General features: G+C 42.4%; 1 protein-coding gene across 1 annotated transcript in view; it reads left to right on the top strand.

Moving 5' to 3' along the window:
* LOC126113877 (venom carboxylesterase-6-like) overlaps window positions 1-15,659 on the top strand; it is a 199,815-nt gene that overhangs the window by 23,097 nt on the left and 161,059 nt on the right. The window contains exon 2 of the mRNA XM_049915021.1: window positions 12,446-12,602. Coding sequence (XP_049770978.1) covers window positions 12,446-12,602 — 157 coding nt within the window. The remainder of the gene's footprint in view (window positions 1-12,445; window positions 12,603-15,659) is intronic.

Here is a 15,659-nt window from a genome sequence, read left to right as displayed (position 1 = left end):
TATTTATGGTGCTCTACGCCACATAGCCCCCCCCCCCCCCGCGCCCACCGCACAGTATGGAGTACGTCCCTGTGAATGGGGGGGGGGGGGGGTGAGAAGTTAGGAAGGTAACGCACAGTTCTTCCACGTCAGGTGGAAGCGGTCGACTGGTAGGAGACCGGGGGGTGAAACCCGGTACGTCGACGGTGAAGTCAGCAAGTGACGCCGGCGGCTGAAGACGACGTCCCGTCCTGGAGTGGAGGTGTAGCACTTCGTCAGCTGGCAGGCGGAGAATCACCTTGCCAGAAGGCCTAACAAAAGCACGCAAATTGCCACACGCAGCACTTATGCTCAATTTAAAGCGGCGCACCACACGAGATTCTGCACTTCCTCCCTCAATATTGTCACACACGAGTACCACACACACCGTATCGCCATCTACGACAACAGATAATTTATGTATGTCATCAGGGTGCACATGTGTTGTGAATTCTTGGATGGCACCTGTACGAGCAATAGTAGGGAAGCAGGGAGGTGTGGGAAAGCCAGGGAGGTTCACCTGAGGCTCAATGAAAGCTGGTTTCATTCGGTTGAGTGAGACCGTGGTTACAGAGTCTTTTATGAGGAGATCCATGTTATTCTCAGAGCATTTGATGACCTTGTAAGGACCTGTGTAGGGTGACTGAAGTGGGGCTTTGACTGAGTCGTCTCTGAGAAACACGTACTCACTAGAGTCTAGTGTGCGCGGTACGTACACGCGTGGAGGTGTATGAGCAGCCGGAGGTGGCGGCTGAATTTTGCTGCAGTGCAAGCGCACCCGTTCGAGAAGTGAAGGGAGTTCAGAGCACCATGGAAGAGGGGTCGGAGTGACAAATTCTCCAGGCAAAACCAGAGGTTGGCCATACACAAACTCGGCTACGGAACCCTTGAGGTCTTCCTTGAAAGTCGCATGAAGGCCAAGAAGCACAAAGGGCAGTGCCTCTGTCCATAGTGAGTCATGGCAACGCAGGGCAGACATTAAGGTGCGATGCCATCACTCAACAAGCCCATTACTTTGGGGGTGGTATGCAGAAGTATGAATTTTGACAATACCACACATTTTACATAAGTCAGAGAAAACTGAAGACTCGAATTGTCGCCCCTGGTCAGTGGTGAGGTAAACAGGTAAGCCAAATCTAGAGATCCACGAATCTAAGAATGCTCGACTTACTGTCTCAGAGGTAATGTTCGGAATAGGCACAGCCTCAGCCCACCGAGTCATCCTGTCAATAGCTGTAAACAAGTAACGGAAACCCTCGGAGGGGGGCAAAGGGCCTACGAGGTCAACGTGAACATGGTGAAACCAGCCTGGCGGTTGGGTAAAACAGCCAAGGGGTGGAGAAGTGTGCCTGGAAACTTTGTTCTGTTGATACACCATGCATGCCCTTGCCCAAGACTGACAGTCACGGTGCATGTCTCTCCAGACAAACCGTTCAGCTACCAGACAGGAGGAAGCTTTGACACCGGGGTGTGCTTATGTGTGTAGTTTGTCAAAGACCTGGCATTGAAGGGGCTTAGGAATGAATGGCCGCAATGTACCAGTCGATTCATCACACCACACTAAGTCAGTTATGCCAGGGAAAGTAGAGCGTACCGGTTGGAGAGAGGAGCTGTGGTCTGAAATTAACTGCATGGTATCGGGGTCTGCCGATTGCAACCGAGGTAGGTCCATTAAGTCAATTAAGGTTGTGACAGCACCAACACGCGAGAGAAAATCAGCGACCACATTGTCCAATCCTCGGATGTAGCGAATGTCATTTGTAAATTGAGAGATGTAATCGATGTGACAAAATTGTCGTGGGGGCGGATCAGCCGCAGGATTTTTTATGGCAGGAACCAGCGGCTTGTGATCGGTGAGCACATAGAAATCTCGTCCCTCACCATAGTTCTGAAGTGTGTTATGGCCTCATAAACTGCAAGTAATTCTCTGTCGAATGCTGAGTATTTCTTCTGCGCATTGTTTAGCTTTTTTGAGAAAAACTGCAGGGGGGTCGTAACATCGTTGTATGTCTGACTCAGTACTGCACTGATAGTGTTGTCGCTAGCATCAGTAGTGATAAACATTGTGGTGTCCACCCATGGGTGAGCAATAGTGACAGCGGAGGCCAACAGCTGTTTGATTTCATTAAATGCCTTGTCCATGTCTGGTGTCCATGGTACCTGGCGGGTGCCAGAAGTTTGTGGGCCAGCGAGAGCATCTGTGAGAGGAGCCTGCACCGCAGAAGCGGCTGGCAAATGTTTCCGGTAATAATTAACTGTTCCAATGAACCTGCGTAATTCCCTATAGGTCTGAGGGCGTAGCATCTCGAGAACAGGCTTGATCTTGTCCTGCGGTGGTGTCAGACCGTCCGATGACACAACATAACTTAGGAATGTGACGGATGACTGGTGCAATTGAGTCTTTTTATTGTTCAGTTCAATACCAGTGGCCGCTAAAATATCTGTCACGACTTGAACACACTCCTCACTCTGTTCCAAAGTAGAAGCAAAAACCAATATGTCGTCCATGTATACGAAACAAAAGTCTAGATGGGATAAAGTTTGATTGATGAAACGCTGCCACGTTTCGGGGGCATTTTTCAACCCAAACGGCATAAATTTGTATTGGAACAGCCCGAAGGAAGTGGTTATGGCAGTCTTCTCAATGTCCTCCGGAGCCATAGGAATCTGGTGAAATGCATGCTTACAGTCCAAAACAGAGAAATACTTTGCACCTGCGAGCGCATGATTGAAGTCTACGATGTGTGGGACCGGATATTTATCAATGATGGTGCGGGCATTTAAACGCCTATAGTCTCCGACCATACGCCAAGTACCATCTTTCTTTTTGTCAAACAGGATAGGACTAGCCCAGCAACTGGAAGAAGGTTCAATTATTCCCTTTTGTAACAGATCGTCCATTTGTTCTTTTGCAATTTTCATAAATTCCGGCTTGAGGTGGCGTGGACGTTGCGATATGGGCGGCCCATCGGTTAGACGTAACCGATGAACTGTGCCATTAGTGACTACTGCAATACATGGCGCGGCACGACAGTCAGATGTCCGTGAAGTGGAGCAGGCAGTGGCGGATGGGCCAAGCTGTGGTGCTGAGGGCATGGAAGTACAGGTGCGCCACTCGCTCGTAGGTTGCGTAAAGGCCGCACACGTGTTAACATGGGCAAGGTTGGTACACTGGTTCTTAGTAGCGGGCCATGCCACTACAAGCGCTGTAGGCATGAGTGGGCGTGGCCAGACAGCAGATGGCTGTCGTTCATTGCCACAAGCTTGGCAAGTTAATTTTCCATTCGGAACGCAAGGAGCATGAGCACTCGGGCATACCCTATCATTACAAAAGGGGGTGCTGACACAGTTTACAGAGTTCACAACATTGTCGTTAACGTGCGCGGGCACGGGAACACCAGATTGGCATGGACTGACCTTGTCTGTAGCCGACGAGTCGTCTGCTTGTAGCGCCGCGAGGCGTTGTTGTGTGGAGTTCAACTCGTGGTGTATGTTGCGGAGATGCAGCAGCATTTCCATATGTTCCATCCACAACTTCGAAGACTTGGCACACTCCACTAGCCACTTGTTTGTCCAAGATTGCAGCTCCAAGGATAGGTTTGCACACTTCTTAGCACAGCACACATGTTTGGTGTTAGCCGAACTGTCACTCGGTGAAGCGAAAGGAATATGTTTGTTAAGGGAGGGGTAAAACACAGTATTTTGCACAAAATCTAGTGACAACTGATAGTGCTTGAGGAAATCAATTCCGAGAATAGGTTCTTCAATTTTTGACACTAGAAACGTCCACTCCAGCTTGCACTTGGGCGAAAGTTTCACTGTGTACAAAGTTCACTGCACGAAGTACTGTTTTGTGTGGTTGCACTTTATTGGTTGCTAGGTGAACCAGCAGCAAAGAGACGTCTGCACCAGTGTCTACCAGAAAACATACACCTGATCGTAAATTGTGAACATAGACTCGATCAAACTTACTGTTATTGTCCGAAACGGAGTGCAATGTGGGATGGTGCCCGTTGTTTACATCGCAGGAGGTGGCACCGTAGCCTACCTGTGGTTGGAGTTTGGGTAAGAACACGGTGACTGGCATTTGCGAGCTTGCTCCCCAAATCTCGCGTGGAAGAAACAGTAAGGTTGGGCGGGCCTGTGCTCCTGTGGGTAGTTGCTAGGTGACGTAGTATGTGCCCCAGAGTCTTCCACAGAGGCCGATGCACTGTCGTTGTGAGGAGTTGAAGGTGCAGGCAGGGCGGCTAGTTTAACAAACTTGTTATTAGCAGCACCAGACAAGGGCGTGGCGTCAGAAAGCGTCTTAGTGCGGTCACGTCCAGAATGCAGTGCACGGAGCTCATGTTGCCTGGTGGAGTATGCTCTGTCGGCGGCGCGTAAATGTTCATTTACTGGCCTGTCTTCATACGCAGAGATTGCAGTCTAGACAGGCAAAGGCAGCTTTTCAGTCCAGATTTCTGCGAGCGTGTCATCAGGCATAACTTGCTCATCGACGAGAAGATGGATGCACCGCCACAGCTGGGATGGAGACCTGTCACCGAGACGCTCTTCGTAGATGATCTGTCGCACATTTTCTCTCCTGGTTTTAGAGACGCGCTCCAGTATCGTCTGTTTCACCACAGCATACTTCCCTGCTAGGGGGGGTGCTTTGACCAGATCGTAAATTAAATCGACGCAGTCGTGAAGATGGTTCATGCGGCAGGCGAAACGTGCATCGTCATCCAAAGCACAGACATTGAATGTTTGCTCAACCAGATTAAACCAGAACTCTGGGTGAGCGGGTTTGAAGTCTGGTAATTTCGGCAGATTCAGCACTGCAGTCACTGCGGAGGTGCGCCTATTACTTTGGACGGAAGTGGAGCATGCAGAAGATTGCGAGTCTGAATTATTGGCGTCCCGTAATGCGGGAATCGCGAAATTCACTTGACGCCGGGGGGGCGGCTGAGAAACGGCGGATGCTCGAACGGTGTGAGGATCGTAGTCAAAATGTGCATTCTCATTGACATGGTAGCTCGGAGAGAAGCCAAAAGTGCTTAAGTACACCGGTGAATGTCCATTATGCACACAGTGTTCACTCGACCGTGAGTGGTGGGGCTGGTTGTAGATGTCGGAGTAATTACTGTCCAGCACAGAACTGTTGACTTTATTAGAAGCAACACAAGAATCCCACACACGTCCACTAGGATGCACACTCGGTGTGATATTTGCTGTTTGGCGAGCATTGAACACCTGTTGACTAGCCGGCGCGGAAGGATACACACGTGGCGGGAACTGACTCGAGTTTCAATTTACTACTGGATTTTCCAAAGTAGCAAAACCTCGCTCGACGCCATGAACTGTATTGAATTGTGTGTTCGACACAGGAGTAGGAATGTTCTGACCAACACTCTGTGGAGAACACGTGGGAAGGTCCATGCTAACAAAGCCATAGTCCACGACCGTTGGCGGTTGGAAGATACTGGCGGCACTCAATGAATTCCACTGCATGTTCTGGCTGAAGGATTCCAAAGATTCTTGTGGCATGTCCACTACGACGGCAGGATTGCTGGAGAGATGTTGCTGGAATCCGGGTGGTGGTGAATGCTGAAAGGCCATTGTCTGGAGCTGAACAAATGCCCTCGCGATCGCGGAGAAACCCAACATGGTAGGCGCATAAATAACCTTCGGGTGGTAACTCAGACGCGTATTACACAAAAATGGGGTCACCAGTGAGGGAATATAGTATAGTTGTAGGTAAACAACTAGAATTCTCTCAGATACAGAGTTATTCAAACTTAGCTTCTACACAGATACAAGTCTGGAGGTTAACTGCCGTTAGCGTCCAACATCCTGCCCCAAAGCCCTCTCCTCAAAGATAGCACACTTGCGCACAGAACAAATATCGATATTTATGGCGCTCTACACCACAGTGTTATACCTAATTTTTTCTATTATCTATCCAATTCCCTTAAATGGCATAAAATGCATATATTATATCTCCAGTTTTATTTACTCATATTCAATAATTCATCTATGGTATAGAAGAAGTTGTCAGGGAGGTATGATTTCAATTTGTTTTTGAAACTATTACTGCTGTCTGTCAGACATTTTATTTCATCTGGTAATTTATCAAAAAGTTTTATAGCAGCATATTACTGAGTAAATGTACTGTGAAGCAGTTGTAAAAATTCCTAACCTTTTAAACAGATGCCTATGAGATGTGCGACTATGAACCCCACACATTATTCTAACTACTTTCCTTTGATCAGTGAATACCTTTCGCCTAAGTGTTGAGTTGCCCCAGAATATTATTCTGTATGACATCAGAGAGTGGAAGTATGTAATGTATGTTAGCTTACTAATTTCTACATCCTCAAAATAGGAAATTATTCTGATTGCAAAAGTTGCTGAACCAAGTCGCTTTTAGGAAATCCAAAATATGAATTTTCCAATTAAGATTCTCATCTATATGTACACCCAAAAACTTAGTATGCTCTACCCTGGCTACTGACTTCTTTTGATGTGTCATGTTTATTGAAGGAATTATACTTTTAGCAGCAGAGAATTGGATGTACTGTGTTTTCTCAAAGTTCAGAGCAAGCCCATTCACCGAAAACCAGTTAATAACTTTTCCAAAGACCTTATTTGTATCATTTTTTATCGGACTTTCTTTTACTGGATTAATAATTATGCTTGTATCATCAGCAAACAGTGTCAATTCAGCATCTTGTTTCATATAAGAAGGGAGGTCATTCACATATGTCAATAACAGGAGGAGACCCATGATCGAGCCTTGTGGAACACCTAATGCGATTTCACCCCACTTAGATGAAGTGGCAAACTCCTTTGAATCACTTGAAGCATATAAAGAGACTTTTTGCTTCCAGTTCGTAGATATGACTTAAACCACTCATATGCTGTTCCATTTATAACATAGAATTGTAATTTCTCTGACATAATGTCATGGTTCACACAATCAAATGCTTTGGATAAGTCACAGAATATTCATACTGGTGACATTTTACTATTTAAAGACTATATTATGTGGACAGTGAAATTGTATATTGCTGTCTCAGTGGAACAGCATTTCTGAAATCCAAACTGTGATTTACTTAGTATCCCATTACTGTTGAGATGTCTAACCACTCTTAAGACCATTACTTTCTCAAAGATTTTTGAAAATGCTGTAAGCAAGGATACTGTCCAGTAATTATTGACATCTGTGGTTTCCCCCTTTTTGTAGAGAGGCCTGGCAGTGTTATATTTTAACCCGCCTGGAAACATACTCTTAGTCAGTGATGCATTACATATGTGACTCAAAACATCAGCTGTAATTGCTCCACATTGTTTTAATAACTTGTTATAGATGTCATCTACTCCAACAGAACAGTTATTTTTCAAAGATTTAATAATTTTCCTTATTTCAAAAGAGATTGTTAGATGAAACTAAATTTGACTAAAATTTTTCAAAAGTGACTCTTCCATGTACTGCCTGGCTTTTTCTTTTGAACTATTCTCACCAATTTTTTCTCCTACACTCAAGAAGTGATTGGTAAATACATTGGCTACCTGTGTACTGTTGGTTAAGATGGTCTCATTCTCTTTAACAGTAATACTACCTACCCCGGTGGTTATTTTTCCTGTCTCTCTTCTAAAAACATTCCATATTGATTTGATTTTATTGCTGGAGTTGTTAATTTCTTCTCTAACATGCATATTTCTTGATTTCCTTACAACTTTTCTCAGTGTGTTGCAATAATTTTTATAGTGTAAAACTACTTCTGGATCTTTACCAGTTCTTGCTGTCTCATACAGTTTTCTTTTTCTTTCTGAAGACACTTTAATACCTGCAGTAATCCAAGGTTTCTTTGAAAAGTTTGTGGTGTTACATTTAGTAATTTTCTTTGGAAAACAATGTTCAAAATGGGATATAAATTTATCAAGAAATATGCTGCATTTGTCATTAGCATCTGCCTCATTATATACATCTTCCCAGTTTACATTTCCTAAACTTTATCTGAAGTGATCTATAGATACCGGGTTAAGCACCCTCACACTTAAACTTAATGGTTTCTTAAGTGTATACCCTGTTAGGTTTTGTAAGTTAATCAGTTGTGCATCATGGTCAGGTAATCCATTTACCACAGAGAAAGCATATGTTTGTTCTACATCCTCTTGCTGTACAAATACATTATCTATTAGAGTACTACTGTCCTGAGCTATATGTGTAGGGAAATTTATCACTGATTCTAAGTTATATGTTGTTGACAACACTTCTAGTTCACTTTTCCTCTGAGACTTGCTTAGAAAGTTAACATTGAAATCACCAGATTAATAACTTCTTCTTTTTGTCTGACAGACAGCATAATAGGGAGTAAAACTTTTTTTATGAATAGCTCCCAATCTCCTAGTGGAGACCTGTACACTGTTGCTAATATCAACACAACATTATCTAGCCGATGTTCACATGCACAGACCTCAAAGCGCTGATAAATACAAAATTTGCTTACTTCAACAGTTCTGTATTTATACCCTCGTTTTATGAAAATGGCAACTCCTTCTTTATCCATACTAGATATATAAATGTAAGATGCTAAATTATACCTATTTATACTGACATTTTCCATCCCCACAGTTACATGGTGCTCAGTCAGACAAAGTACATCAATCTCATTCTTATTGTTGAGATCATCTTAACACATTAGCAGCTCATCTACTTTATTTTTTATTCCCCTGATATTTTGGTGAAGTAAGTTGATACCACCCTTAGTTTTATTCCTACTTGCTGTGTATGAAGTTTTTTTTTCTTCTATTTTCCTTGGTTGTTGTCTGTCTGGAATTTGGCTTTAACCTAAAAAACCTGTCTGCCTGGTCCCAGTAACCACAGGGATCACCCCTTGTGTGACTGTGCCCCCCTTACAGTAACTGCTAATAGAGAAGCTAACTTATCTTTCCCCTTCCTATTAAGGCACAGACCATGTGCAGTGTAACCCCACCTACCAATAGCATCAACTGGAACAACACTCGTGTGAGACTTTGCCGGTGTCTGGAGCATCCTGTTCAGCTCAGAGTTAACACGCCCTACAGCAGTGTTTACCTGGGCTGATCATGGCACTGAGAGATCTCCACAAACCCCACATTCATGTGCCTAGTTTCTGCTCCTATTTTATCCAGATCACTCCTAATACTATTTCTTGGATTCATAGCCAGGCTGTTTCCTGCTCCCCCAACTATAATTACCTGATCTTCCTTCTCATAGTCCTTGAATAGCTGACCTAAGTTTTCTATCACCTGCTAAGGCTAGCTCTTGGTTTCACAAAACTTGTGACCTGTTACTCTGTCCCTAATTTCTCCTGCAGCTGTTGACCCACACCCCTCCCATGACTGGTACCTATAAGCAGAATTCTTCTTTTCGTATTCTGGTTCGATCCCGACCTGTCTTTTTTCTTTAAGCTAGTATTCTGTTTCAACCTACATCTGAACGAGGCCCTTCCTCCACTACTTCATATAGCAAGCCAAACTGATTTGCTAACTGAATTTCAGAAGTTTTATCAATTGTTTCCCTTTTTTGCCCATTGCTTGCTACCTTTTCCCAGAGTCCTTTTCCTCCTTTAGCTTACATACTTCCAAATTCATGATTTCTAATTCAGCCTTAAGGGCACAAATCTTTGCCTCCTGTACCATGATTTTTTTGTCCTTTCTACATAACCTACACTGCCATGGAAGAGCCTCATTATCTATCCTCATTTCCTCTCCGCTACACTCGCCCCAATGAAACCACAACCTACAGTCTATACAGAACACCCCCTCTTTCAAATTTCTACAGCAACCACCACATTTGCCACACATGGTTTGATAGTAAAACATAACACAAAAGCAGAAAATAACACAACAACACAATACTTTCGTAACCTGTACTAATATGTAACTAAATGCTAATGTAAACAAACTTATAAACTTGCTTTAATTAACCACACAAATTCTGGATGAGAGACACGAATTAATTTAATTTTGAAGTGCTAAGTCTAGTCAAAGACAAATATCTACACTCGTGCAAAATTTATGCCTAAGTATTAAAACGCGCGACTGACGGCCTTTACAAAATACTTCCTTTTCGATGTAATTACGTTTAGAAAAGTAAAACCTTCAATAGATAGATTAGATAAGAAGTAAATGCACTAGTCTAAAATGTAATATTTGTAATGTTTGGAGCATTAACAAAAAAGAGATGAAGTTCATCTGCAGTAGTATTAACATCATTTGTAGCTTTTTCACACTTCCTACTTCTACCTAATTCTTTGCTAAAGGTACGTCTTTCAGTGTTAAGAAAATTAATAGCAATACAAAATGGTATGACTTGCAGTTGAACACGGACCAATATTCATCCAAGTATTTTTTAACATCTTGCATCACAGTCTCAGATTTTGTGATATTTTGCCTTTATCATAAAATGTTCTTCAGTTTGTAGTTGTAGAGTGTCAGACGATGATCTGTATCAATTACAACTCAAATACCCTTGTTTGCCTCACATGCTCTTCTAATGTAAAAGTGAAACTTGGGCTCTTTCAACAATACATTAAATATATTCCATTATTAAATTACACTATGATGTTAGACACTGGTGCGGTATCTATGCTTCAATTCTGTGAACAGCAACAAAACAAAAATTTGCTATAAATCCATTACTTCACATATTTTATACTCTGTAATTTTTACTATGACAATTCATGCAACCCACTACCCATTCAGTTGCCTTTATAACCCCAATAACATGCCCAATGAAAATTCTAGTTATAATATTTTATGAACTAACACTGAGATTTTGTACACAGCTAACCTAAGTATGGACTTTACCTTTTATTACACTTCATGTTGTCAATTGTTTTCTTTTTTCAATCTTCATTAATTGATATTATCATAAAAAAGTCTGCCTGCTTAGGTGAGTAGTAACGTGCTCGCCTACCATGCTGTGGTCCTGGGTCCGATTCCCAGTCAGGTTAGAGATTTTCTCTGATCGTGGACTGTGTGTTGGGTGTTGTGTCATCCTCCTCATCATCTCATCATCACTGATGTGCAACTCACCCAATGTGGCATCATCTAAAATAAGACTTCCACATGGTGGCTGAGTTTCCCCAGACGGGACCTCCTTGCCATTTTCTTTTAATAGCCTTATATGAAGAACTTTCTTTCCTAAAAACAAAACTACCTTTTTTTTTTTTTTTTTTTTTTTTTTTTAGATGTGTCATAATCAGCTGAAACCACTCATTCATGTTCACTTCCTGTAGACCTACCAAATTGTGGGGATTTTTACAGCTGCACCTTAACCATGCTCCCAATAGCCACACATATTTTCCAAGAGATTAAGATCAGGTGATTTAGTTGGCCAAGCCTGAAGATTTAGAATAATGAACTACCTCTGACCTGAGTTATACCCCCCATTTAATGTGACACATTGAATCATTGGCAAACTCAACATTTTTTCTCATTTTGAGAGATCCAAAATGAGACTCTTCAGGCTTCACTACATGCTGCCAGTCTGCTACTGTCTAATTGCTGTGTTGTATGGTCGACTGAAGATGCGCAACTTTATGCACCACTGTGAACAATGGCCATTTTGAGGTACCTGACTCCAGATCTCCTTGCACGCAATACCTTCACACATAAGAACTGGTTGGCATGGGCGTTGCTGTGTTTGAACCCAGTTACCATTGACAAAGTGTGACATTTGCCTCTGCTTCCTTACATCCTACACAGCAGTGAGTGGTACACCATTCCTTGTAGGCATGTTTAATGGTCCACACTAATACACACAAATATTGTGTAACATCATTTATGGTGTATTCATGTGCACATCTAAATACAATAGCATCTTTTAGCCATTATGTTATGTCTCAATATTGCTCCATCTTACTGAGCTGACTCTATACAACCAATGGACACATACACACCCGTTCACTGTCATGACTTAACAACACCACTGGAGAACCACATGACACCTGGCACCAGTTCTACATCACCTACAGGATTCTAATGTGAGCAGCATTCTCTTTCAAGAGGGGTGGCTAATATTTTTTCCATAGATGCTAAGGAAAAAAATCAGTAATAAAATGAGAATAAAGGCTAATGTTATATGTTTTTAAAGCAGTAATTCAAAATGTTTCATTGATTTAGTCATCACTAACTCATTTGTGCGATACTTCAGATTCACATCTTAATGAAGTATGGAAACTGACTCATACTTCAAAAATAATAATAATAATGTATGTGACACTATGAGGCACAAACTATAGGCATTATACTTTTGAAAAAAAAGAAAGACAGATAACTACTGTCCCAAGAACGCATTGTGTTCATGAAACTAGCTAGTCTGATAAATTACCAGTACAAGACTGATAGCATTCTGCCCACAGTATATTCATGTATGACATATGTCTTTCTGTTCCAGTTGCCTGCACCAAATGGAGTATCTCCCCTATTAGATGTTTTTGTGTTTATTCATGGAGGAGGCTTTATGAGTGGTTCTGGAAGGTACTTTGGACCTGATTATCTACTGGATCATGAAGTTATTGTAGTAACCATCAACTACCGGTTAGGTATTCTTGGTGAGTTGTCATTTTTCTGTACAGAATGGGAATCAATAATTTTCAGTGTTCTGTAATTTGTCATGACACTTTGCTCCCTAGATGAAATATATTTCCTAGACAAGATCAGTGGTCTCATTCATTCTTCTTTTCCACTTTGTGTTATGTAAATCCATCTCAAATATAGCCAATGGGAATATTATTCACTAAAATGCAAAAGCAATCTATTTATGTAAGGTATACTAACCAGAAATGATGACTAGTGCTAATCTGTACTTACTGTTAATTATGGGAATTACTTTATGAAAGTATACATAGCCAGAAGTATTGTGCCTTAGTGACTTCTCAGTCTTTCACCTCAAGCCATCCCTGAAGCAGAAGTTTAATATATTTTGTTATTCAATTTTTAAATGGTGCCCTTCACCTTTTTTGAAATTGCAAAAATTACTCCAGAAAATTAATGTGTTTTGTACACAGCTCGATACACAAATATCTTACAAATGCACTCACTCAATCAGAACTGAATGCTTAGATGCAAATACTTCACTCTGCACTGTCATTGCTAGTCAGTGATAAGTCTTTGGGGCACTGTCCCCAAAGAGCCTTCTCTGCTCCACCATCTCCCCCAGTCCCCACCCCACTACTCAAGTGGAAAGTGCTGAACAAGGGAGGAGGGTTGTCAACAATCAATGTGCAGTGCATGTAGTTGCAGGTGCCATGCAAGTTCACATGTCTGGCAGTGCCCTGGCTAGCACATTTGTGAGGCATGACCAGATTGTTTCTTGACAGGCTGCTGTGCAAGATTGAATGACTGCCCATGTCATGGCCTGCAACATGTCATGGCACTTTCGTGACTGGTTTGTTTCATGTGGCTTGGAGTGCTTCAGATGCTGTCTATAGGAGAATGCTGATTGACATGTTGGTAGTTGTTGATTGGAGACACCTTTAATGTGATATGTAGCTAGCCATAGTGGAAGGCACAACAGTCGGCCATAGTGCGATGTAGTGAGGGCTAATGGCACTTCCTTGTCTGCCAGAGACTGTGACGTGTGTGAAAAAGCTACCACATTGTCAGGGTCATGTTTGTGTTGCCATTCTTGTCAGTAGTTGGAAGGAAGACTATTAACTGGCCTGTCTGTGAGAGAAATCATGACTCTGCCATGAAGTCCACTGTGTTTCACAAGCAAAAAGTGTGTATCATATTTTTTACTGACAGGTGTAGTTGTAGAATCCAGTGCCTTGTGCATGGCTTATATAGAGGAGTGATCGCCAATCAGTTTTACTGCTTCTTCTTTAGACTGAAAATCTCTAACATTGATGGTGATATCGGCTGGTCATTCTGGCAGAGAGTTAATAGTAGGTGCCTCGCCTGAGGTATTATCCTGTTGGAAATGAATTTTGTCATTCAAGGAGTGTAGGGTCTGTGTGGGCTTTACTTGTTGATAGACACTATCATTATCTTGCCATTTAAGCCTACATTAAACATGTGGCTACGCTGTTGCAGCACCTAAAATGGTTTGTTATAAGGTGGCGACATTGTTGGCCATACAGTTATCATCTTGAATCACTACATATTCATAGTCAGTGCAACCATTACGAAGGAACAGTGTCTGTACCATATGTACCAACAGAGGAGGTATGTCTGATTTCTGTATATGTCTTTTGACACTCTCTGACATGCCCAGTAGGTCAGATGAGCTGGGGGTAGGAGTAGGCAGCACAGACTCTACTAACAATGTCAGTGTCTCCCTGTATAGAATCCCTGCTAGTGAAGCTTTTGAATTGACCTTGTGTGCCATGCAGACTCCAAGGAGCACCCATCCATTCAACCCTGAGGCACATGAGTGTGGTTTTCATTGTTCAGTACCATCATTCCAACAGGCTGTTGCTTTGGGTGTGCTAAGCCATAGAACAATGGCAAGTTGCTTTGCACAACTATCATGATGCACTAAAAAATTAAGCTTAAAGTAACAGCCCTGATATGTGGTAATAGTGTCAGGGCAGCCAAACTGGGTGATCCAGTTCATCATTAAAGCACTGGTCGTAGATTTTTCTGTAATTTCGAAAGTCTGGTCTTCCTCCACCCAGTTCAGTAGGTTATGTGGTCGACCATCTACAGTATGTACCTGTATCCTTCCAATTCTGGTAAGGGTACCAATAAATCAAGGTGTACATGTCAGAACTAGCGACATGGAATTTCAAACTTGTGGGATGAGGCTGCACATGCTGGTCTTCTTTGCTGCATTGACAGTCTACACACAACCTTGGTCATTCCCAAAAATCATAAACAAAATGTTATGTAATGATCCAGGTTATCAATTGTGTGGCTGAGATTATGTAGTGTGCCAAAAAAATAATGCATCGTGTTAATGAAGGTATTGTAGGCTGAAAATGTTGTTGTGATATGTCACAGAGGACAGCTGCATCTGTTCCCAGGATTGGTCTGCATTCATTCTTGAGGAGCAATGCACCAATCGTCCAATCATGTTTCTGTTCTTCCGCAACTTTGTTGAAGTTGAGGGTGAGGGAGAAAGTGCTGACTTACTACAACTAACCAATGACAACATTATCTTCCCCACATAGATGGTGAGCATCCATAGAATACTGTGCAGTCAGACCAAGAGACTGATATTGTCTCAGTTTGACCATAGATGAAAAGTTGTTGCATGGCATCTGCCAGAGGTTTGTGATCTGTATTATTATTCACATGACAACCCTCAATATCCTCATAAAAGTGGGTGAATAGTTTGCTATCTAAAGCTGTCCATTTTGTTTGTGGAGCTGTAAGCTTTTCTGGAGAGAAATCGTAGAGGTAGTTTATCGCCTGCTACATCCTGGTGGAGGAGGATGGCGCCTATGGCGTCCATCATAATTGTAAGCTGTGTGTCCAGTACCACATGTACTGCACCAGTAGCATCTAACCGGCAGTCTGGGAAAATGCTGCCAGCATTTCCAATGACTACAATAGTTTGTGTCCGTCTTGTGTTTGAGGGCCAGGAAGAGCATTCATATATGGTGCTTGAACATGTCTGAGACATGTGCTATCATATTTGCATGATTTTCACTTGTCTTCACTTA

This window comes from Schistocerca cancellata, chromosome 1 (genome assembly GCF_023864275.1).
Source record: "Schistocerca cancellata isolate TAMUIC-IGC-003103 chromosome 1, iqSchCanc2.1, whole genome shotgun sequence".
NCBI lineage: Eukaryota > Metazoa > Arthropoda > Insecta > Orthoptera > Acrididae > Schistocerca > Schistocerca cancellata.
This window is presented reverse-complemented; position numbering and strand designations above follow the sequence as displayed.